Below are 26,162 nucleotides of genomic sequence, written 5' to 3'. Positions count from 1 at the left end.
CCTGAAGGCCTCAAATAAATCATTTTTAACTATGTCCCAACAATCTTGATAAAAGGCCATCATGAATCCTCTGGCACAGGAGCCTTAGATCTATCCATTAGGAAAACTGCTTGTCTGATCTCTTCCTCCTCAAAATTTCTTTCCAACCATCCCCTCTCCTTCTCATAAAGACGTAGCCAATCTAGACCATCCACTTCCACCCTACAATCAAGAGGTCTTCTTAGAATTGACTTAAAATGATCTACAAAGCATCTGACTATCTCTTCTTGAGAGGAGATTTCCTCTCCATCAATCTCAAGTTGTCCTACAAAATTTTTTCTCCTCCCATTAGCCATCGCATGAAAAAATTTTGTGTTCCCATCTCCTTCCTTGATCCATTTAAACCTTGACTTTTGCCTCCATGAAATCTCTTCTCGCAGTAGGACCTCTTCTAATTCCTTCTTTAAATTCCATCTCAACTCCCGTTCTTGTGCATTCATAGTCCTTTGGGACTCCTTTTTGTCCAATTCTTCAATCTGAGTCAACAAGGAAGATTTTAAATCCTCTAACCTCCCAAATTGGCCCCTGTTCTAGGCTTTCAATTTTGTTCTCAAGTTCCATAGTTTTCTATGAAAACTAACTCCTTTCCAGTTCACCCCCCTTAGCTCTTCACTCCACCAGCTCTCAATATTTTTTACAAAGTTTGGGTGAGTCAACCACATATTCTCAAATCTAAAGGGTCTAGGTCCAGAGTCTAATGGTTCCTCTCCTAACTGAATAGGGTAGTGATCCGAAGTAACTCTAGGTAACCCTTTAGCCATCAACCCCCTCCATTGATTCTCCCAGGCTTCATTGAACAAGAATCTATCTAGCTTCGAACATGTTGGGTTCTCTTGAAAGTTGGACAAGTAAAATTGGCTTGCAAAAGAGGAATCTCCTTCAGCTCACAAGAGTTAATAAAATCACTGAATTTCCTCATGCTAGTAGTGATGGATTGATGAGGGTTATTTGACTCTGTTGTGAGCCGAATAACATTGAAATCTCCACCTAAGCACCAAGGACCTTCCCATAACCCTTGAATGCCATACAACTCCTCCCACAATTCATTCCTCTCTCTATAATTATTGGGCCCATACACATTGGTTAGTAGCCAAGTAAAATCACCCTCCACCATTTTGAATTTCAGAGACATAGAGAAGTTACCTACTAATTCCTCAACTGCTTCTACCACATCTTCTTTCCACAAGGTAATTATCTCCCATGAAGCTCCCCAAGAGGGAGTTGAAGCCCAACTAATCCCTCTTGATTTCCACACACTTCCTGCCCACCTTTTATCCATCCCTTCTAATTTTGTCTCTTGTAGCATAACCACATCAGGCCTTTCCCTTCTAAGCATTTCTTTTATTGGTCTTCTCTTCCTTGCACTTCCTAAGCCCCTCACATTCCAGCTTATGATTTTCATTAGGAAATAGTAGAACTCCCTCCCAAACACCCTTACCCCCCTTTACTTGAGACCCTTTCTTCTCTCCCCTTGGCCATTAAACTCAATATCACCCTCGATATCTGAGATTAGCCTTTCCACCTCTGATCTTTTCTTTTTTTTTCCTACTTTTATCTACTCTAGCACTTCTAAAGCTCTCGCTATTCCCCTCCTTCTGTTCCAATCTTGTAGGGGTTGAAGGGTTGAGAGATCCATCACATGGACGCCCAAAGATTGCGGAATAAGGGGCGAATTTCAAAAATTTTTCTCTCCCTTCAACTGGGAATCACATTCCCTATTTAGAAAATCACATTTTCAAGGATAAATCTTGAACCTTAAACTGAACCAGATCTGAACCAAAAGGAATGGGAGAGAAAGATACCTGATACGGAGAAGCAATATCTCCTAACGAAGGTGTTCACGCCCAAGGAAGGATCCAAAGACTGCTCCCACTGAAGATGGCGCAGTGCAGGATGGAGCAGAATCAGCAGTGTTCTTCCCCAAGAACTCTGTCCTTCGCAAGAACAGCAGGATGGAACGTGAGCACAGCTTCCTTTTCAATCCTTTCTCAAAGAATTGATGTCAAGATCCAATCTTGACTTCTCCCATAGTTGGAGATCGAACTGGCAAACAGGGCGGCAAGAGCAGGGAGGTGGCAAGAGAGTATTCGCAGGGTGCAGAATTCTCTCTTCTTGATTTCAGCACTAAAGAGGATCTGATGTGTTTCTTTTACTCTCTCAAGGCTGCCGCCCCCTCCTTCCTTTTGTTAACTTGAAAAGATCAGCTCCTAATCCCATTAGGAGGTGCTTATCCAAATCATATTTGGATCAACCTTCTCTTCTAATGATAAGGATAAACCCTTATCTTATCTGCAGATTAGATTAGCTTTATCCTAATCTTATTAGGAGGTTTCTAGATCTGAATCACATTCAGATCTGGACTCTCTGAGTGGATAGGATTAAGACCCTATCCTAACTGCTAATCCATCTCAGAATTCGCCCCTTTAATTAACTAAATTAATAGCCCAGTTCAAAATGGGCTTCAAGCCCATCAAGCTTATGTGCTCACTTAACCTTCCTAACTGCTGCCCAATTGGGCTTCCTTGTATGGCGTGGGACCCAAGCATTGATCTACACATCAGCCACATGGGTTCGGCCCAGCCTTTGTTACAAGGCTTGGTCGAATACACTGTTAAGACAGTGCACCCCTTGAAACCCATCGAATGGGCTCTATGGGCCCAACACTTACCCTAAGTGGTCCCTGGGCCAAGCCATCTTGTAACACCCAGGGACTGTGGGCAGATGCAAGATTAGCCCATCAGGTATTATCCTCAATGGTCTTACACTTAACCTCTCAGCCCATAATGATCATACACTGCCCGACAAGAGAGGACCTCTCCCTCGGCTGCAAGGAACAGTGTTGCACTTTCCACTTATATGGATCCCGGGAATTAAAACCATTTGCAAACATTTTAGAAACCATAATATATATACTTTTATATCTCATATAAAATATACTTTGCAAAACAAATCTCAACGGTTGAAATCGGCTGCCGGCAGTCTTGGTTTCCAACAGTGAGAGCGCATCCCCGATCATTACCTTTGTCCGACAAAGGGGCTGATCTTGTCACTATGATCACCCACTCAGATGAATTCTCGGATTGTCCCAACATACCCAGGTTTTGACCCCCGCTAAGGATCTCACTGATTGGTACATCAAAGACAGCCCGATCCGACACCTAGTGCAGTATCATAATCGAGTCTAGGGGTTGGGTGTAACTTTCCAGTTTTGCCCATCAATCTCCAAGGTCCAGGGCAATACTGGAAATCTGGTCCAGTTCAAAGATTCAATTAATCCCACACTGTATGTGCCTAGGGTCTCACCCCGGTAGCTGAGACAAGCCACCCCAACCGACTTGGTGGCACCATAGTGTCAGCCTTGTCAGGATAGGTCTCCCCAGACCGACCCACTGGCTGTGAACATTCTAAACTAACACGAGTCTCAATAAGTGTCCAGTTTAAGGGTATTACACAGAAACATACCAAGAGAACATGAATCAAATATGTACTTTTATTCATTTACAATAAACTCATAAAGTACATCAATTTTGATTGAAGCTAAGGGCATACAAAACTGTCTAACAGGGGTAACCTCCATTTGCTCTTCTTTCTCTTTATAATCCTCCAAGAGAGCACAAATCCGCTCCCATATTCTCTCTAATTCTTCTTCCTGCTTCCTTTTTGATAAAGACTCCCCCTCCTCTTCTCCACAATCCTTAGCCACATTCCCACTCTCCCCTCCATTGGCCATTCTTTCTGGCTGAGAGGCCGAAGTACCTGTTGCAAGCATAGGACCCTTGTTAGTACCAGAAAACAAATCCACAGGCATACCTGACTCAAAGGGAACTGGCAGAGTGGGAACAGGAGCAGAATGTGCTATTGGAGGTATCGAATCTAGGTCTAGTTCCCCTGGTTGATTGATCTTTGGAAGTTGTTTAGGTTCAACCAAATTTGAATTAACCAATGCAAGCCGAAGCTACCTTCGAGGGTTGCCACCTAATCGGTGATTCTGCATCGAACGACAGTAATGAGTTCTAATCCCCTAGATAGATAACTTGAGCATGTTGCAGCTGACAAGTGGATTTGTTTGTTGGAGTAGATGTCCCCTGTGCAACTTCTGTAACAGCCGTTGAACCCAAACAAACCTTATGTGAAGTACACCCTGTCGGGGGGAGGGAGCTGCCGCTTGAAATCCTAACAAAGAGCCACAACCGTCTTCCTCTAGGAACAACACTTCAGTGTTTAGACTGTCATCTTCAAAGGGGTCCTTTGTTTGAGAGAGGTCGATGCTGCCAAGGCTCAAAGTATCCTTAGTTTCAGAATCAGAAACATAGCAATCCTCCTCATCAGACGAGAGATTCAGGTTACATTTCTCTGGGTTGCTGCTTTTGACAGAGCGCGGATTACGACAATCAGGAGAAAATTGCTGAGCTCTTTTCACTGGACGCCACTGTAGAGAGCTAGCCGACTGAGAAGGCATCTTCGAAACAGCGGCCTGGGAAGAACTCTTCTCAGAAGTCAAAGAGCTTGAGGAAGACGACAATAGACAGTTTCTGTTGTCTACCTTAGTAATAACCCCAGTCACGTGACTCTTTAAAGGCTCACGCGGATTTTTAAATGACTGGGTCGGCCCGCTGACCCATTTGGGCCTTTATTAACAACAGTATCATTCCACATGGGCTTTGGCTTTGGCCAATTCTTAATAAACCGCGACCTCACGTGACTTTTAAAAGGGTCACGCAACGTGACTTTTAAAAGGGTCACGCACGTCCAACCCCAGATTTGGTTTGCTTTTATCAGGTCTAGGTTCAGTTCTTCCCTGGACCAACCCCTGTTCCTTGTTTAAGAAAGTCAGATTGGCACCAGTTACAACCTGTGCGAAAGACCTACCACCCTCTAGACTGTACGCTGCTTCCACACGCATAAGACCCACCCCCTGAATGCTACCTTTTTGTTTCTCCAGCATTTGTTTTTTCATTTTAGTGAAAGTGTTTTTCTTGTTTGAATCATCCAATCCTTTCTTGCCACCCAGTTCTTCTTCTTCAACCTTCTCATCTCCCTCCTACGAGCTTCTTTCCAAAGGTTTTACTAGCACCTCTATCTTCCGAGGAATCTCCTAAGGTTTTACTCCATTCAATAAAATGGAAGCTGAAAAAAGGTCTCCCCAAAAGACACCCCCTAGTGATCCTCCACACATCAGCGCAATGGCTTAAGCAGTTTCTTGCTTCCACAAGTGAAAGGGAAGGCCTAAGAGACGCACCAGCACTCCATCTTCAACAAAGAAATCTTTGGAGTTTGATCCTGGCATCATCTTGATAATGTGAGATTTCCAAGTTCAGCTTGGATATTTAGTGCCTCAATTTCTACTCTATTCTCAAGCAAGTCCAGCAAAGCCTTGTCTTTCTCAAAAGGTGTTAAAATAAACGTACTCTTCAACTTCAAGCTTGCTGTTAACAGATCTGCAACTTTCCTCCAATCTAGAATGTGAGCTGAAGCTTTAACTATCAGTTTACTTTCCCAATCTCCTCTCTGTATGTTTACTCCCATTCTGTATTTACCTACCCTAGCTGTCACTATAAGAGTCTCTTGCTTATTATTGCTCACCGAACTAGTAGAACTACTTATCTTCCTTTTTACTGTTACTCCTCTTTTAGCACCCAAACGTTGCAGCAGTTCACATAAGACCCCATGGGAAACAGACCATGGGCCTTCCAGCCCTGACTCTTCCTTCCCTCTGGAAACAGACCATCTGCTTCCTACCCTTGCCAAAAAATTCTGTCAAAGAAATAAAAGAACCTTTAAAGTTTCTCTTACACTCTACAACAAACCTTCTTCTAGTTTTTGAGAGAAACTCTTTCCAGCTATTTTGTTTGCCTTTGTTACTTGCACCTTCCACAAACTCCTTGAACCCTTCAATTACCCCCAAACCTTCTAACAGCACCATCCCTCTCTTTGCTTCCCTGATTTTCAAGCTCAGCTGACCATTTAATCTCAGTTCCTCAAATAGAAGCTCCTTAGCTTCAATCTTCAAAGATTTTTTCCAATGGCCTACCTCCACAAACTCTCCCATCTTCCCACTAGTCTCCTCCTCCGCAAATACCCTCTTCCCTTTCCCTTCCAATTCCCCTTGGGAATGGAAGGAGAACCACTGAACCACTATTCAATGGAAGACTTACAAAGAAACTTCTGATGTCCAGAACCACTGAACCACTATAATGGCTTCTTGAAGGAAGAAGAAAGAAAATAGGGAGAGAAAGAAGGGAGAAAATATCCAGAATCACTCACGGGGTGCCAAGAATCACTCTACGGTATGGGAATCACTGACCATAATTAGAATAAACTGAAGAAAACTCAATAAACTCCATTGCTCTGTGTACAACGTCCATACATATTATAGACTCTAAACTCATAATAATCCTAGGAGTCAAACTGTCAAGACTCATAATAGTCCTAGGAGTCAAACTGTTAGACTCCATAATCCTAGTAGGACTCCAACTTAGCTGTCATATCCTATTTCAATTCAAAGAAGACTCAATAACTCTAATCCTACTTATACAATGACTGAAATTTTGAACATAAACAAACTATAAATAGACAAGTTAGACCCTATCATTGGACCCCACAGAAAAATTGTAAGAGAAGAAAATTAAGAGAGGAAGTAAGAAGAAAAGAAAGAAAAATAGAGAGTTAGAGGAGAAAGAATCTTGGTGGCGCCCATATCACCCTATTCTATTAGAGAGTGTTAACATAAAAGGACCAGATTACCTTTGTTCCTAAATACATATAATAAACAGCACCAGATTAACCTATTCTAAATGGTATTCTAATATTAAATGTGTCCCCAATTCCTCCACGTTTTTCCATCTTGCTGAGTCAATTTGTGGATATGTATCAGATTATGTCTCGTTTCCATGCCCATGTTACAACTACATGCAGTTGAATTCCTTATTCTAACCTGTTTGCTGATTACAAGAACCAAGAAATGTATATTTAAAAGCTATATAACTCCTGTGTTCGTGGCCATGGAACACTCACTGTAATCACATGCAGTTGAACTCTTATTCTGACTAGGTTGCTGACTAAAGAATCAAGCTATAATTAAAATCTATTCTTGCAGGGAACTTAAGTTTTCCTTTCTGGTCTATGGAGGCACCATCAGAGTACCATGCAGCTGAGCTTCATTACTTACACCAAGGATTGAAATAGGGATGCTCTTTGTAATATGATAATCTAGAAGTGGAAGGATACACATAAATGGATACAATGAATAAGAAATAGAGATTTAGGCCGTTGGCAGCTATGAAATTTCATTCAGGAAGCCAGATCCTTGGCCATTAGCTTGAACTCCACATTCAGCTGGGTCCAACTATCTGCATATGCTTCTATTGAATCACTTGCGAAAGGCATAAAGGGCAGCCCAGTGCACAAGTCTCCCGCCAATGTGGGGTCTGGGGAGGGATAGATGGATGCAGCCTTGCCCCGGCATGTACAGAGAGGCTGTTGGGAATTGGGATATATGTGTTGGGGTAGAGTAGAAGTGCGGCTAGATCTCAGATCTGCTTATTTGTTGAGGGACTGTGACTTTTTCCTCTTTTGGTTCTTTCCAAACCTTTTTTGATGATTTTTTCTGATGAGTTACTGGTCAGGGAAAAAAACTTGAAGTTTTTACTTATTAGAAGGTAAGCTTTCAAAACATCACGTTGACAATTCCACCAGTCAATTTCAATCAACCAAGCTGCTTTTTCCTTCTAGGCTTGTGAATGGTATGGGTTTATTAGATAAAAAGAAACTGCTCAACTAAGAGCATTCATCAATAATCTGCAAACAAAGCATGATGAACAAAGCAAGCACTAAAAACAAATCAAGTTATCACAAAATGTAACCAGTAAGTATTTGGAGAAGCATCCATCCAGTATTCCAGTTTTATATGTTTTTATAACACCTCTTACCTAAACAGGCACTTATAGCCAACACAGATTCCACATTAAGTTACATAGAACTTAGGTGTGTTGCATCATCATATTAAGAAATATAATGGTGCTGCAAACAATGACAGCTGCAACTCTCATCACAAAAGGGAAAAGAAATAAAAAGTGAGCAATTTTTCCTTTCAATTTTACCAAGCTTGATGGCACCTTCAAGAAGACATTGCTCTTTCTGTCCTATTTTCTTTCAGATATTTACATAATTGTAGAACAATCTCACAATGAGGTTTAGGATTTCATTCTGTTGAATTCTTATGATTTTATTATGTTTTAAATTCTGGAAACATCTTATATGCTCTCGAGAAATAAATAAAACCTATTGCCTGAGAATACTATCACCAATAGGAGGCAAACATGATGAACAAAGGATTCAGTTGTGAAAAAGAAGGTTGGAGAAGTGAGTAGAACATCTACTGCATCCATCCAGGTCTTCTGGCCAAGAATCCAAAACACTGGTGATTGCAGCATCCAATCTATAAGCATTTAGATGCACAAAAGAATATGACAATCTCAACGAAATCTTAACATAGCAATGACTCCAGTGACTTCTACCTCCAATTGTTAGACACCAACTTCTAAGTGGGAGTTTCCAAATTCAAACCCAAGGATTGAGAAGAAAACCCCTATCATGCCTCGAACAAAAGTTCCTACTGCACACAGAAGGGATTGCCAACCTAAAAGATGCATCCCATCTTGGTTGACCCCTAGCCTAGTAAGTGCAGTCCCTTGCTCGATCAAAAATAAAGTGTGGATACATAATAAGGTGTCATTCTAGTGATTTGACATCATATTTATAGGAACCCTGCATAATACTTAGTGTATAATTTTGTTAGAACAAACACCATTTAGGGTTAAAACCAATGTTTAGAGAACCAGACCAACCATAAAACCAGAAAAGGAAAGAGGTTCATGGGTCAGGGGTTCAACCGAGGTCAAACCCAAGGTCAAAATGTGATGACATGGTGAACTCAGTTTGATGGATTATGCAGGTGATCTTTTGACAGGAGAAGATCACTCACAGGTTATGTGTTTTCTATTGGTGGTTGTGCTATTAGTTGGGAAGCCACTTTACAGTCTACAGTTGCACTATTTACTACTGAGGCTATGTACAAGGTAGTGATTGATGCAGTTAAAGAAGCTATTTGATTGAAAGGTTTGTTTGGTGAACTTAGTTTGGGACCAAAGGTGACTGTTGTCTATTGTGCTAGTCAAAGTGCTATTCATCTAAGGATCAAATGTACCATGAGAGGACAAAACACATTGATTTGAGGTACTATTTTGTTCGTGATGTTGTGGAACAAGGAGATATCATTGTGAAGAAGACTGGTATTGTAGATAACCTAACCAATATGTTAACAAAGCCTCTTTTTGGGGCTAAGTTCAAGCATTGCTTGGACTTGATTGGTGTTTTGACTTAAATGGTTTTTTTTGTTTTCTAAAATTTCCAATTATTTGATTTTTTTTGCTCCAAGGGGCTACACAATGGGGGGTAGCCCATCCCCCAAACCCATAAACCCTCCAACCCATGTGCAAGCAGGCTTCGATCCCAAGTCTCTGCTACAAGCCTACAACCAACAGGAAACCCTACTAACCAGCCTGTTGGAACCTTGTGACTTGATTGGTGTTTGCAGCATTTGAGTTTACCCATTGGGGTTTTGTTGGAGAAGGTGAAGGGAGATTTCTATTTTGTAATGCTTGAGAGAATTCAAGCCAAAGTGGAGATTTGTTATGGTTGTGCCTGGAATTCTTTGCGAGAGAAGAGTGAGACTGGGTGTATTTGGGGTTTAGGATTTTTTGTGAGTGTGGTTGTGAGTGCACAACTCTGTATTCCTCTCCATTACAGATTACATAGTGGATTTCTTCTCCTCCTTCGCCCATGGACATAGGCTATAAGCCGAACCATGTATTTGCATGGTTGTTAGCCAAGGGGTGTATTTTGACTCAGGACAACATAAAGAGTCAAGGATTTCAATTCCCAAGCTGGTGTGCCCTATGCTTATCTAGAGAAGAAAACATCATGCATTTGTTCTACAGGTGCAGCTTCGTTTGCCCCATATGGTTCCATTTTTTCAAGCTGTTTAAAGTGGATCGGTGGTCAATCTCAGATCAGGCTGAAATCTTTGGACTTTGGCCAAGAGTTCAGGGTGGTTCTAAGGTCAAGCTGATGTGGAGTTGCATTACATTTGCAGTGTGCCGGGAAGTTCCGAAGGAAAGAAACAAAAAAAAAAAAAATCTTCGAGAATAAAAAGAAAACTTGGGAAGAGGTGGTGGCTTGGATCAGTTCATTAGTCATTGGTTGGGTATTAATTCTGCTAGATTTTCGAGGAATAAAGAAAGAAGATTTTGGGGCAGACTTCTGGAGCTCTTTGAATGCTCAACTTTCTGGGTTTCTGATGTATTTTGCTTTTAAGTCTGTTTTGTTTGTTTCTTCTGGTTGTTTCTGGGAGTGACAAGTGCTGTAAACACCTTTCAGTAATAAAGTTTTTTTCTTTATTTATCTTCAAAAAAAAAATCTGTGTCCTCTTTGCTTGCTTCTCTTTATCTCTTTTATTTCAATTTTGGGTGCCATTCGAATCTGCATTTTTGGGTTTTGCACAATAGTATATATTGTGGGTCATATAAATACTACATAATATGTTTTACAAATTATATAATACTTGAATGTGGTCGATAGATGGAAAATTTCTTAATTTTTAAAGCAGATGACCAGGGTTCAAGCCTCTTAACTCACATGTTCTTTAAAATACGTGTAATGAAGTAATACAATAATGAGTCATTAATTAACACAAATAAGGAAATGGGTTAATTTTAAATGAGCAATGCACATAAATAAGAGGTCAAGTGTTGCCATAAGAATTTTGAAACTTCCTTTATTTAGTGACTCAAGCAATTCCATGAACCAGGACTGCTTATCTGGTTCTCTGATTAAACCAGCCAGTCAACCGGTCTTGATCAGTTTTTTAATGAATTCCAGTTTAGGGTATGACCGAATTGGCTAGGGACCCGGGTCACAGTTCAACTAGTTCAACCAGCCAATCTGGTCCAGTTTTCTAAACACTGGTTAAAACACCATGGATATCTTGAGTGTTCAAAAGATCCTTACCCTTTCAAGAAGATATTGTTCTTCAAGGGGTAACCGTGTGTTTTTGTTGCATCTCCCACTGACTATTTCCATGAGGAGAACACCAAAGCTATATATATCTGCCTTGCGTGTCAATTGTCCTCGTATCGCATACTCAGGTGCCAAATAACCTCTAGAAAAAGGCAAAGAAAAGCCACATAAATATATTAAACCTTGCAGAGGAAATGGAGAATTGAAGTACATTGGGATAGGCATGATTATAGTTAGTCCATATCAAAATTAGTGAACAGTTTATTGTCCACAATTGGATTGTTCTATCTTGATTATTTTACTGGCTTCTCTTCTTATTTTTATTTTCTGATTCTTTCTTCTTTCATTAATCATCATTTCATGTTTCAATTCTGCTTTTATTGCTGAATTCAAGACACGTATTTTAAATCCATCTATAACTAGCCTTATCCACAAGAGTTGTGGTAGAGGGTATAATTAGCCCTTATCCACTATAGTGGTAGGGGTAGTTTTTTGCATGGATAGATCTAAAGCACTAGGAGTCTAGGACCAGATAGCTTTTCAAAATCTTTTTCTAGAAATGTTGTGTGATTCTTAAAGGTGACCCAATGGAGATATTTGTTGAATTTCATGAAAGATGATTAATTAGTCTCAGAGTAAATGTAACCTCTATAGCTCTTACCCAAGGAAATTCTGACATATACCTCCCAAAATGATTTTAGGTCAATTAGCTGAGTAGGAAGTCTAAAATCATAGTTAAAATTCTTGCTTTGAGTTGAGGTTAAAAGAGGTCCACCAATCAATAATTTTGCAGTTCCAAGGAGCTTTTATCAAAAACCAAATTTTAATAGCCACTGAATGCATTCAAGAGCTTAAGAGAACAGGAATAATGAGGCTTTGAGTTAAATTTATTTTTCTTTAACACTTTGAGTTCATGCATCAAGATATTCTATTTCTCGCCTTCAGTTGTCACACCATTAATCATTGCCACTATAGTATGTTGGCACTGATTGTCAAGCCAAGACAATGAACACTAGTAAGCATACCTGCTTTTGTATTTTCATGTACATAAGGCTCATTTTGGAAGACTAAAAATATAAATATGCACAGTGAAAATACAAAGTTTAGAAATGCTGTATACAAGGGTTTGCACTGAACCTATTTGTATTTGAACTCTTCCCTAACTTTTCCTCCACTTATTGATATGCTTAAATTTAGTGGGTGGCCCCACCTGACCTGGGGTCGCAAGGCAAATTGTGCATGTTGTTAGAGGATGACATTGTTTTAATTGATGAAACTAATGAAAGGTTAAATGAAAAATTAAGATTATGGACAAATTCCTTAGAAAGAATAGGTTTTAAAATAAGTCAAACTAAAACAGAGTATATGACATGTAAATTTAGTAATAAGAGTGTAAATCAAGATAAACATAGGATTGGAGACCAAGAGATAGCTCAAAGTGACCATTTCCGGTACCTTGGTTCAGTAATTTATAACAAGGGAGAGAATTAGGAGGATATCACCGAAAGAATTAGAGCTAGATGGGAATTGGGAAAAATGGAGAGGTGGATCTGGACTTTTATTTGATAGGCGAATACCACTTAGATTAAAGGAAAATTTCTATTAAACAGTTGTAAGGCCAGCTAATGTTGTATGGAGCAGAGAAAACATGATGTCCAGAAAATAAATGAGACAGAAATCCGAATATTAAGATGGATGAGTAGGAAAACTAAAAAGTGTGGGATTAGGAATGAAGTAATGTAGGAACCTAGGAGTAGCTCCAATAGGTGATAACATGAGAGTAGACTAAGATGGTTTAGGCACGTACATAAAAGACCACCAACCGCACCAGATAAAATAAGCGATTTATTACACATTGAACTAGAAGAGCTCAAGGTAGACCAAAAAACACGGATAGAAGAAGTAATTACTTATTTTAACATTAATGATTTAACAGTGGACATGGTGTTGAATAGAACAGAATGGTAAAACAGGATTCACGTAGCTGACCCCATTTAGTTGGGACAAGACATAGATGATGATGATGATGATGATGATGACTCTTCCCAAACTGAGCCTAAACTATAGAATTACTCCTGTTAAGTTTCCAAGTCAAAATGATGCTGAAATGAAATATGCAGTTCATAAGAAACCTAATGGGATATTTTATACTTACATTGTTCCAGCAACGCGTGTACTGACATGAGTCATGCTGGGTGGGATAAGTTTTGCAAGGCCAAAATCTGAAATTTTGGGGTTGAGGTCTTTATCAAGGAGGATATTACTTGCTTTTATATCTCTATGAACAATGTGTGGCATGACCTCCTCATGCAGGAATGCAAGTCCACGTGCAATGCCAGTGCAAATTTTATACCGTGTTCTCCAACTAAACTGGATGCTACTATGACCTCCACCTGATGGTAGACAGAGTAAGTCATTATTGAGAAAATTAGACCCAATAATTTGCAAATAAAATTTGAAAATTGATACCAAGTAGAGTCTGTGCAAGACTATTGTTCTCAAGGTAGTTATACACCAAAATTCTGTGATTTCCTTCTATACAGCAACCATACAACTTAACAAGGTTTTCATGCTCTATATCAGAGATCACATTTATTTCTGTCAAGAACTCCTGTGCTCCTTGCCTCGACTCTTCTGAGAGAACCTTTATAGCTGCAATTCGACCATCCCTAAGTTTTCCCTGAACACAGAAGAATATCAAAAGGAGGCACCAATCATTACAAATAAGAATAGTTCAGTTTTCCGTTTGAACAACTTTAGTCAGGTCTTCAAGTAACAATCCAGTCTCATTACTTAACAAGCATATACAAATCCATTATGAAATTACCTTGTATACAGAACCAAAACCCCCCTCGCCAATTTTATTCACTGGACTAAAATCATCAGTGGCATTTTTCAGTTCTCTGTATGTGAAGAGGTAAACATTGTTGATGCTTGAAGCCTCTGTAGTCAGTTTGAATCTCATTAGAACTTTATAAGTTTATAAACATACATAAGCCAATGGTTAATGGATCCATGATGTGCATTTTAAAGATGTGTAGTAGTTCCAACCGATAAATAAAAATAACATTCTTCCCAATGTCTTTCTATACTTTCCAGCTCTAAACAGCTATACAAGTAAGAAATATTAGGGATGGTAACAGTGCATTGTTTATGGAAACAGGTCTCTCTTCCTGTTTCTTCATTTTAAGGGGTGAAAACACTTGCATTCAGTTTTAATTTTAAATAATAGCAGATATTGTAAGAGAAGCATGAAATAGATAGTTGAACGAAAGAAATAGAGAATCAAAGGGATGGAGTAAGAGATAATGTCAACCTCTAAACTGTAACGAGGAAACTACAATATTACTTTTATGACCATAAACCATTACTCTATTAACTCCTATAGTCCCAGCATCTTACAACAGTACCCCTCAAACTGGTGAATAACTGTCATACATGCTCAGCTTGCTTAGAATAGTATACAATTGGGACTTCACAACTGATTTAATGGAAACATCTGCAAGCTGATTCTCCATATTGGAAAAAAATAGTACATCTCCTTCATGGAAACCTTCTCTAAGATGAAATTTTCATCCATCTCTATGTGTTTTTCTAATCATTTTGAACCAGATTATGAGAATTACTAATTGCAATATTTTTGCTAAAATAAAGGTCCATTGCTCCTACTATTAGACACCCAGTTTGCTAATATGAGCTTTGAACCATAACAGCTCACAAGTTCCATGTGCCATGTCTCTATACCCTTGCCACCATTATGCTTCTTACTCCTCCATGTGACAATATTGCTGTTAACAATAGTGCTATAATCTGAAGTGAACCTCTTACCAGTCACAACCCAATAAGCATTTGTGTAGGCACTGTTGAAAGTATACTTAATATTGTATTGGTAGTTTAGTCTGTGCTAATGAAGGGTTTAAGTGTAGCTTATGAACTTACCAAAAATAATAATGAAATGGGGCATGTTGAAGACACTTTGACATCCCAAGCACTTCCTCAAACTTCTTTCTTTCTTCTTCTACTTCTCCATATCTTAATCTAACTAGAAATCACCAAGTATATTGATAATTTGCTATTAGAGAAAACTCTAGATTGAGTTTTAGCCACTGTTTCCCTGGTCGGCTGTTGACATCATCATCTCTATTAGCTGATATCAGCAGGTTGTATGGTCTATCAGATCCCCACATGGAGTAAACCCTAGATCCAGATCAAGCATGATTTCAAGTGATTGTTTAAGTTTCATGCCGTTTGATGCTCTTTTTTATCAATAACAGAATCAATTTCATTAAAATGAGGAAAATTAGTACAATAAGAGGGGGGAGGGATAAACACTCTTAGCCCTCCCCACCAGAGAAATTACAACACAGCCCAAAATATATCATTTCTTTCCACCCCTTGTTTAGCAAGTGTATGAACAAGGGTTTTTTGATGCTATTACACCATTTTTTGGATTTTTCTAGGTATAATAAAGAAAAAGTTAATAGGTTTGAGTTTTTAATTGACTGCATCCGATTGATGGAGGGTTTGTGAATGGAACTTCAAGTGCTTGATTCACCTGATATTTTAGAGACCACTGAAGGTGGTCTTGAATGATTTCGTTGAGTTTCAAGGGTTCTGAACTAGTTTTTCCAGTCCATAACTGTCTAGACCTTGTTTCTCCCTTGTGAATGCTGTTAAGCTGATTGTAAGATGGTTGCTATTGCTAGGATATGCATGTGAGTGCATAACAGTATTGTGTATTGCATGCCAAGGCCTAAAAATCTCTCCAACAGTCCAGCATGTATGGAACTTCCCTATTTTTATTGTTGACTTCATGAAGTGTAATTATAGTAGGATTAGTTCAATGGTTGGATACTCAGATAATAAGAGTAGACTTGGATATACTATGGGAACTAATGATATTTCAAATCTTTAGATCACTACAATTAAACTTGATAGGAATAATTTTCTTGAGTGGTCAATGATGTGGGAGGCCATGAAAAGTAGGATATCTCACAAAGAAAGAAGTGAAGCCCTTCTAAGATGATCCAATGTTCTCCAAATGGGAATAAAAAACTTAATGGTTATGTCATGGATAATTAATTAATCGAAAAATGTCAATTCTAGTTAGTTCCATACAACCATGGTTCGCAATATTTGATGATATTTAGTGAAATTTCCCCATTTTCTTCCATAAACAACAGCCCTTGAACTTTCTTGACTTCTTTTTTTCATATAGTCAAAGGTGGAAAAAGATTACATAAAGGGGGCAATTGGCTGAAAGTTGCTAAATAGTACAAGTGTAATGCTGAAACCCACATGGACCCATTTTGAGCTTCCATCTCAAGTACCATAGTCTACATGCATAAACAGAATTCCAAGTGTGTACCTGTGGCATAAATTCATTACTTAGATAACATATAAATTCAACTCAACTAAGCCTTGTCCCAACTCCCAACTGGATGGGCTCAGCAATGTGAAAACTGTTCTGCCTTTCCATTTTGTTCAGTTTCATATCTATCGTTAAAAGTTGGGCCCTCAAATCATTTCTTACTACTCAACCTTTTTGGTTTGCTCCTAGCTTTTCTAGACCCTTCAACTTGTAAGAGATCACTTTAGCATATGAATATATTAACAAAATTGAGAAAATGAAACAAGCTTCAAGTAAATTGCAAGCAATAATTATTATTCATCAAAACATAAACACCAGTTAAATTTTTAGCCTTCTTGTCGATTACCTTCACTGACTTCCACAGGTTGTCTGGATGGAGAAGCTCCCTTTTTTCCAAATATAAAGGCAAAACAAGTCATTACTATATGCTACACCACCAAAAAGCCTTTCTATATCACGACAAAGTTTGTATATAAATCAAAACTCAGCCTGCCAATATGAGCCATTAGAACAGCAAATGTTATAAAATATTCTCAATAATTTCATCTTACTGCAATATAATAGCTGAAAGTCTGAAAGGCTGAAACATAATCCCTTTGGAAAGGAAAACTATGTTAATTATGCATAAGCTCAAAGAAATGAATAGCCATGCTAATTATTTCATCGGCAATTGTCCACTCACATACAAACCATGTTTCTAGTATTCTATCTTCAATTCTTTGTATGCCAGGATATATGATCAAAGCACTAATTTCATTTCTGTCAAGCAAGACTAAGGAAATTCTGAAGATTGAGCACCACAGAAGGAATACCCTTCGAAGATATTCTAGAGACTAAAGACAGAGAACTTGCTTTTTCTATTACAACAAACAAGGACTTTAACTTATTGGATGAAAAAGAAAATTATGGGTTGTCCCCTGTTGCAGTAGATTACATAAGAACCAATCAAGATAGTTGACGCAGCAACATGCATTTGGTTAGATCAGTTTGAGTCTCTCTGGAATCCCAAAAAGAATCTAACAGATCTAAAGAGAAGGAAGAAATGCTCTGAAAAAGTCTTTTTGACCTCATGCTCATCTCAAAGGCTATGTTTGGTTTGAAGGAAAAGGTAGGGAAAGGAAGGAAAATGCAGGGAAACCTATACAAGATTTGTAAAGGTTTCCCTTCCTTTTCTTTCCTTTCCATACCTTTTCCTTCAAACCAAACATAGCCGAAGGAATTTCACAGGAGAAGAATTGGTGAGAACTAAAAGCGGGATCTACTTAAGATGCAACTTTTAAGTTTTCCAGAAATGTACTATTTCAAAGTTACTATTTATGGTAACTTTGGGCTTACTGATTATAGTAATTCCTGTAATTACTATTTTTAGTAACTTCTGGTGTCTTTACATTAAGTTGATCTCAGTAGGAGTAGGAAAGAGTTAATAGAATTGTTTAGGAGTTAGAGCCCTTATTTAAGTGTCACCATGGGTTATTTGTAGATTTGTCTTAGTTTTAAAGTGGTTAGAAAATATTTTTTGGGTCAGTTTCCTACTCCAAATTGGAGTCCATAAAGGGACATCCAAGTTCATATGTTTAGTCTATAAATAGAATCATTATAATTGCAATGAGTTGATTTAATGAAGTTGTCTAGTAGGACTGCAATCAGCCCTAATTGTAATGTACAATAAACAAGAAAAAAAGGTTTGAGAATGAGAGAAGAAGAAGAAAGAGAAGAGAAGGAGAAGACGAAGAGAGAAAGTCAAAAAGAGTGTGGGTTATGACATGGATTGTCGCCTCACTCAGCTATTTATATTAATAGTTTAAATAGGGTAAAAACCAGAATTACCCCTTCTGCTTACATAAGCAAAGAAATAATAAATAATAGAAAACAGAAAATAACTACCAACTACCACTAACATAAATAGACAAACAGTAGTGGGGACTACATTAATGTTCTACATCTCTACACTCCCCCTCAAGTTGGGAATAGATATTAGTCATTCCCAACTTGCATAGATCAGCCTCTAACTTTGTCTTTGAAACTGCCTTAGTGAAGAGATCTGCAAGTTGCATGTTGGAGGTGATATATGGAAGACACGCTTCTTGGGAAGCAACTCTCTCTTTGATAAAGTGTCGATCCACTTTAATATGCTTAGTTTTGTCATGTTGTACCGGATTATGGGCAATGTTAATAGCAACCTGATTATCAAATACAGCATTAGGGGCTTTTCATAAGCAATATCCAACTTCTCAAATAGGGATTTCAACCATAAAACTTCAACTACACCATTCACCATCGACCTATATTCAGCTTTAGCACTGGAGCGAGCAACAACATTTTGTTTCTTACTCCTCCAAGAAGCAAGATTACCCCCTACAAAAGCACAATACCCAGAGGTAGACCTCCTATCATCAACACATCCAACCCAATCAGCATCTGTGTAAATTTCTATTTTCACGTGACCATTATCTTTAAAGAGTATACCTTTGCCTGGACATCTCTTCAAATACGCCAGTATCCTCTCAACTACAAGTAGGTGAGTGGTTCTAGGAGAATGCATATACTGACAAACAACATTGACTGCATAAGAGATGTCTGGTTGCGTGGGACAAAGATAGAAAGTTTTCCAACCAACCGTTGGAACATAACTTTATATTCAAGGGGCTCTCCACCTTCTGCATTGATCTTGTGATTTTGTTCAAAAGGTGTATTAGCAGGTTTAACACCTAGCTTCCTAGTTTCTTTCAACAGATCAAGAACATACTTCCTTTGGGAAACAAAAATCCCATGTTTAGACCGTGCTACCTCAATACCCAGGAAATACCGTAGCTCTTCCAAGTCTTTGACCTCAAATTCTTGGTGAAGGAGTTGCTTAAGAGAGTCAATCTCACGGGTATCACTCTCTATCACCATAATATCATCCACATATACAGCAAGAAGTGTTAAGGAGGAATCCACTTTCTTAATAAAAAGAGTGTGATTTGAATGGGCTTGCACGTAACCAAAATTTTCATGAACTTGTCTAAATCTATCAAACCAGGCTCTGGGAGACTATTTTAGTCCATATAAGGCCTTATTAAGCCGGTAAACCTTATTTCCTGCTTCTGCACTATAAAATCCAGGAGGCAACTGCATATACACCTCTTCTTGCAAGTCACCATTGAGGAAGGCATTTTTGACATCCATCTAAAATAATGGCCATGAGAAATTGGTTGCAAGAGATAGTAAAACTTTGATAGTGTTCATCTTTGCTACTGGTACAAAAGTCTCTAAGTAGTCTATGCCATATGTCTGAGTAAACCCCTTTGCAACTAATTTGGCCTTATATCTTTCAATAGAACCATCAGCATTATGCTTCACTATAAACACCCATCGACACCCAACCGGTTTCTTCCCTTTAGGTTGATTAACTAACTCCCATGTATTGTTCTTCAGAAGAGCATCCATTTCTACCTTTATTGCATCCTTCCACTCAGGTACTGACAAGGCTTCCTGCACTATTCTGGGAATGGGAATATCAGCAATGGATGCGAAAAAAAACGTATAAGATGGAGACAAATGATCATAAGACAAGAACTGGGAAATACAATGAGCTATAGATGAGGTACAATGGCGTTCCCCTTTACGGATTGCAATGAGAAGGTCAAGATCATCCAACAGAGGTGAAGGCTCAACAATGGAAGGTATCTCATCTGTAATGGAAGATAAAGGAACTGTGGTACCTGGATCTGGATCCGTAGAAGGAATTGGAGCTGGCCTGGACTGTTGATGACTGAAATCAACCTACCTCCACCACATGTGATATACCCTCAAATCCCGACACCTCTAATAACCCTCCTCACTACACTCCCCTTCAGTGATTGGGACAAGTAATGGAGTTTCTGATGAAAGAGTCCCCACCTCACTACTCTCCCCCTAAGAAGAAACCCTAGGATAATAAGGTACATCCTCAAAGAAAGTGACATCCATAGAAACAAATCGCCTTCTAGAAGTAGGTTCATAGTAGCAATATCCCTTTTGAGTTTGTGCATAACCAAGGAAAATGCATTTTGAGGCTTTAGGATCAAATTTAGAACGATGAGGTCCAAGAATCTGAACAAAGCAAGTACATCAAAAGGTCTTTAAGGGGAATGGTAAACAACTTTTTATTAGGATATAAAAGGGTGAATGGAACTTTCATGTCAAGAATCTATGAAGGAACTCGGTTGATGAGATACACAGTTGTATGAATAGCATCTCCCCAAAAACGTATAAGCACATTGGAGTTAAGCATAATGCTTCTAACCACCTCCAATGTGTCTATTCTTCCTCTCAACAACCCCATTTTGCTGAGGTGTATGGGGACAGATGCTCTGATGGATAATTCCATGGTCAAGGAAATATGAGGCTAACGGTTTTACAAAATACTCTTTTGCATTATTAGATTTGAAAATTTTGATTTTGACCCTAAACTGGGTCAAAACCATCTGATGAAATATCCGAGTTAAGGTAGGAACCTCATCTCGAGAATGCATAAGGTAAACCCATGAAAAACAAGTATAGTCATCAACAAACAACAAGAAATATCTGTATCCCCCCATAGCAGTGATGTTATAAGGTCCCCAAACATCAGTATGCACAATTTCAAAAGGAATACTGCTTCTTTTATTAATCAAGGGATAAATTTTCTACAATGCTTTGCAAGCTCACAACTTTCACATTTCAAATTAGACATATGGACTAACTCAAACAAACTAAGAAACAAACTCTTCAATGACCTAACTGATTATGCCAAAGCATAACCTAACTAACAGATTAAGAAACAAAAGACCTCCCAACTTCACTATCTTCCCCATGTGAGCTCCCTCCAAGCAGGTAGATTTCATTCATCTCACGACCAATCCTGATCACCTATCTTGTCTCCAAATCCTGAAAAACACATCGATCAGGAAAAAATGTCACTGAACAATTTTGGGTTTTAGTGATGCTACTAACTGAAAGCAAATTAGTACTAATTTTAGGAACATGTAAAACTGAGGACAGAGAGATGGCATTAGACAATTTGATGTCTCCCTTGCTAGAAATGGGAACAAAGGAGCCATCAGCAATAAACACTTTGTCTCTACCAGAGGATAAGTGATAAGTAGTAAACAGTGAGGACAAGCAAGTCATGTGGTCAGATGCACCTGAATCTATCACCCAACAAGGTTCAGTGTTACCTGGGGCTGAGGCATGATATGTTGAAGCCCGTGTACCTGAATAAGCAAATGCTGAAGTGGGAGTAGCAAATGTTGTGACTAATGGCTGAGATAATGGTGTTGAGTTTCCAACTTCATTCTCCAACTGAGTTAGAGCAGCCCGGACAGCAGCTAAGGTGTCTAGGGATGTGGCTCTTGTGCTAGATGAGGATGCACCAGTAGTAGTAACAGCCACATTGGCATTTTCCCTTTTGTTTCTAAGCTTTGTTGGAATTATATGAGGATGTAACTTCCAACAAGTGTCTTTAGTATGCTTTGCTGTCTTGCAATGTTCATATACTAGCTCCCTCTTATCTTCTTTCTTCATATCCCACTCCTTATCACCCCCAAACTTTGGTTTCACTACTGCTAAGGCTGATTCAAAAGGATGATGCTGCAACATAACCTTTCTCTTACTTTCTTCATTATGCATTAAAGAGTAGGCTTGTGACAAGGTCACGCTTTCTCTAGTGAGGAGTTGTTGTCTCACAATATCATATTCAGAATTCAAACCAGCTAGGAATTCAAATACCCTATTGGTTTCAACTTGTTTTCTGTAAGTTTGTGCATCCCTCTGACTTTCCCATTCAATTGTCTCTAGGTGGTCAAGCTCATGCCACAAGGATTTCAAAGTGGAGAAGCAAACTGAGACTGGTTTCTCTCCTTGCTTAAGGTTGTTTACTTCACATTTCAGCTCATAGGACCTAACAGCATTAAGTGGTTGGGAGTGGGTTTCTTTCATGGTGTCCCAAATCTCCTTAGCAGTTTTTGCCCACAAATAGTTTCAGCTGATGTGAGGCTGCATGGAGTTGCACAGACAAGTCATAACCAAATAGTTCTCCTGAACCCATTTGGCATAAGTTGGGTCCTCCTTGGTTGGTTCCTTCACATCCCCCAACAAATAGTTCAGTTTTCCTCTACCACCAATAGCCGTCATGGCTGACTGTGCCCATTCCAAGCAATTTGATCCATCAATTTGACAGTGGTAATCTGAAATGTGTTCTCAGTCATGTTACCAGAATCACCAGCCCCCAAAACACTTTCCCCTTGATTCTTAAACTCCATTCCTGTCAGCCCTTTCAAGATATTGATAAAAAAAGACCCTTTTTAGTGCTGAAACAGGTGTAATTGCACCCAAAACTTGCTAACAGCCGACCTAGAAAGATGAAATAGGTTTGGCAATCACCCAGAAATATTGGAATAGGTCTAATAGTTTCCTAGAAAGCAATATTGCTCAATCTGGAATACTGTAACGGGTCTAACTATTGCCGAAGAATTGGCAACAGTCATAAACTTAGGGTTTTAAAATGAGAACTGGGCGTAGGTCAAGAAAAAACCCTAAAAAATCAGGAGAAAAATAGAAAACTCCCAGCTGCACCTCCTAGATTATTCAAAAAAGGTTTTGATTAAGGTCGATCTCAAGAACAAACACCAACTTACTCAGAAAAGTCTAGCCGCCACTTCCAAACCACAGTCTGAACCCTAATCTTGAGGTTTCTTCCCTCCTGATTCTTCCTGATCACTGGACATCCTCCAAGGCTCTATGATCCCTTGGGCATCTGCTGCGCACTGCCAACAATCTCCAAGAATCAGCCGATTGTCTTATCTTGGCTGAAACTTCCAACCCTAGGAAGTTCTCATGTAGTCGGCCTGATTAGACTCACATGAGAAGCCCTAGGTTGGCTCTGATACCAAGTTGTCTAGTAGGACTGCAATCAGTCCTAGTTGTAATGTACAATAAACAAGAAAAAAAAGGTTTGAGAATGAGAGAAGAAGAAGAAAGAGAAGAAGAGAAGGAGAAGACGGAGAGAGAAAGTCAAAAAGAGTGTGGGTTATGACATGGATTATCGCCCCACTCAGCTATTTATATTAATAATTTAAATAGGGTAAAAACCAGAATTACCCCTACTGATTACATAAGCAAAGAAATAATAAATAATAGAAAACAGAAAATAACTACCAACTACCACTAACATAAATAGACAAACAGTAGTGGAGACCACATTGATGTTCTACATCTTTACAAATGACATAAAGTTTAGTTTAGTAAATTCCTCCCTCCCTCTCCTACCCCATCCTACATGATAGTATAGACAATCTGACATAACATGCAAAAGGATTTGCACATTCACCCTTAGCAGTGAATTCCTTAACATGAGAATGCCAAAACCAAAATTTCCTATATGGAAATGATTGTAGGGTCATTACCCAATTATGGTCTCAGGTACCTTGGGTATTGCAAAGAGCATTGTTTTGAAAACCAAACCGAACCTGACGATTGGACCTTTTGACCTGGGAACCATTCGTATCTCCGGGTCCGGTTTTAGTCCGAACTGATTTTTTGGAAAAAAAAAAACATTGATTTGATCAGAGAACCGCTGACCCGTACGGTTGAACTGCTGAATCGTTCGACCTGGGCAGTGGTTCATGGATTAATGATTTTTTTTTTGTTGGGAAGACTAACAAGATGAGATCAAGAGATGAGGAAGGGACTCAAATGAGATCTTAGATCTGAGATCACTGAGAGAGAGAGAGAGAGAGATTTGAGATTTGAGATTTGAGATCAAAGAGAGAGATCTCAAATCTGTTGCCGTCCGTGCTGCCGTCGTCATCACCGGTGAGCTTTACCTTTCTTCTTCCTTCCTTCCTTCCCTCCTTCCTTTCGTTTTCTTTCTTTCTTTCTTTCCTTTCCTTTCCTTTCTCAGACGACAGCCAACTCCCTCTCTTTTCTCACAAAAGACTAATGATACATATACCCCAATATTCCAATCTAAGGGTTAAATGTACCAAACCATCTGAACCGTTCGACCCAGATGGTCAAACCGCTGAACCGGAAACCAGTGACAAAAACGGTTCTGTCTCCAGGTCAGTTTTTAAAACCTTGGGAAAGAGTAGACCGGATATGGACCACTTACAGCCTGAGGTTTTACGAATGCACTAAGCAATGGCAATAAATTAGTTATAAAGATAATTGTCTCCAAAATATAAGAACTCCAACACACAAATCTGAGTGTAATATTTGTTCCCAACAGAACTCTGGAAAGGACAGGAAACCTCATGTTAGAGTTAGCCGGAGCAGTTTAGTCCTTGTACATTTAATTAGAAGCCTAATCACTATTAAGAGGTCGACTGATAGGGTTGAGCTATTAGGTTCGACAGTTCTTTCATCTTCTTCTTCTTCTCTTCTTCTTCTCTTCTTCTTCTTCTTCTCCTTCTCTTTCTTCTTCTCCTTACTGGTTCGGACTACTGTAGCAACAGTAGAAACATGGTATCAGAGCGTGACAACTTCAGTTTGTGACCTGTTTCAGTTCGTGACAACTTCAGTTCGTGCTTCAGTTCTCTCCTTTTCTTCTCTGGGCTGTCAATGGAGAAAAGTGGTTCGTCCCAGGCCTGAAACATCACAGCTCTTCTTTTTTCTGGTGCACAGAACCTCCTTTCCTAAGAAAACAACTTCAGCAGTGAATGGTTGGCTGAAGCTCTCAAACGAATGTTGGTTATCTCTCCTCTGTGTGCTGTTGGTATTTCTGGGTTGAAAATCTTCAAGAACTTGAGAGGACTGATCAGAACCTAGAGAACTAGGTTGGTTGTTGCCCTGGTTCTTGGAAAAATTCCAAGAACAGGCTGTTTTTACAATGACCAAATGGTGTAAGGGCTGCTACTGTAGGTGGCTGAATGGTGCAATGTGTAATGCAATGGTACTAGTTGAGTTTTTGTTGGTCTTGTGGTGCCCTCTTAAAAGAGTTAAAGCAGGTCTGTATTGTGTGTGACAGCTATGGCTGTGTGGTGGTGCTTGTGATGCACAAACTCTGTTGAGTAGTTGTAAGAGAGCTTGCATGTGGTTAGTAAGTGCTGAATTAATGTCGGTGTAGTCTATGTTTTTTTGAGAAATCAGTAGTGGTGTGGATAAGAACAAAGGCGTGTGTATCTATCATTGTCTTTAGGGACTGCTGTAGGTTCTGGAACATCAAACTATTGATAGCAACACTTAGTTGGTGATTGGGAATTAAGATTAGAGGCAGCATTGAAAGAGTATCATGGCAGCAATGGGAGATGGTTGTAGTGATCAGAAACCTAGTGTGGTGGTTTCCTCCGACTATTTAGGTGTACAGATGACCTCAATTAAACTGAATGGTGAGAACTATGTTCCATGGGCCAAGTCGGTGGAAGTTTTTCTCAAGGCAAAGAAAAAAGTGAAGCATGTGAAAGAAGATAAACCACCGGCTGACTCTCCAAGGTTTGATGATTGGGAACAGGAGGATGCTCAAATCATGACATGGCTATGGAACAGTATGGAACCCAAAATAAGTGCCAACTTCATGTTCTTAGATACAGCTAAGGACATATGGGAACATGCCAAGAAGTTGTATTCTGGGCAAGATAATACTACAAGGGTATATCAGCTCTATCAAGAGTACTTTGGTCTGCAACAAGGAAATAAAACCCTAGAAGAGTACTATGCCAGTATGAAGAACCTCAAA

General features: G+C 39.1%; 1 protein-coding gene and 1 long non-coding RNA gene across 6 annotated transcripts in view; both read right to left on the bottom strand.

Annotated features, from left to right (window-relative positions):
* LOC148862199 (cold-responsive protein kinase 1-like) overlaps positions 1-26,162 on the bottom strand; it is a 46,874-nt gene that overhangs the window by 7,462 nt on the left and 13,250 nt on the right. For 3 of the 5 annotated variants that reach the window (XM_088986810.1, XM_088986812.1, XM_088986814.1), the window contains 5 exons: positions 16,833-16,975; positions 13,943-14,058; positions 13,585-13,795; positions 13,271-13,508; positions 11,107-11,257 (listed from right to left, as the gene is read on the bottom strand). In XM_088986810.1, the coding sequence (XP_088842936.1) occupies positions 11,107-11,257; positions 13,271-13,508; positions 13,585-13,795; positions 13,943-14,058; positions 16,833-16,905 (789 nt within the window). In that variant the 5' untranslated portion in view covers positions 16,906-16,975. Of the gene's footprint in view, positions 1-11,106; positions 11,258-13,270; positions 13,509-13,584; positions 13,796-13,942; positions 14,059-16,832; positions 16,976-21,278; positions 21,377-26,162 lie in introns of all 5 variants that reach the window. The other 2 variants (XM_088986811.1, XM_088986813.1) reach the window with 1 other exon arrangement.
* Positions 3,512-4,559, bottom strand: LOC148862200 (uncharacterized). Its single transcript, XR_016113447.1, has 2 exons — positions 3,999-4,559; positions 3,512-3,795 (listed from the first exon to the last, which is right to left on the bottom strand). It is a non-coding gene; the product is annotated as an uncharacterized LOC148862200 (long non-coding RNA).

This window comes from Nelumbo lutea, chromosome 4 (assembly GCF_056320005.1).
Source record: "Nelumbo lutea isolate HS-2025 chromosome 4, American lotus-T2T, whole genome shotgun sequence".
Classification (NCBI taxonomy): Eukaryota; Viridiplantae; Streptophyta; class Magnoliopsida; order Proteales; family Nelumbonaceae; genus Nelumbo; species Nelumbo lutea.
This window is presented reverse-complemented; position numbering and strand designations above follow the sequence as displayed.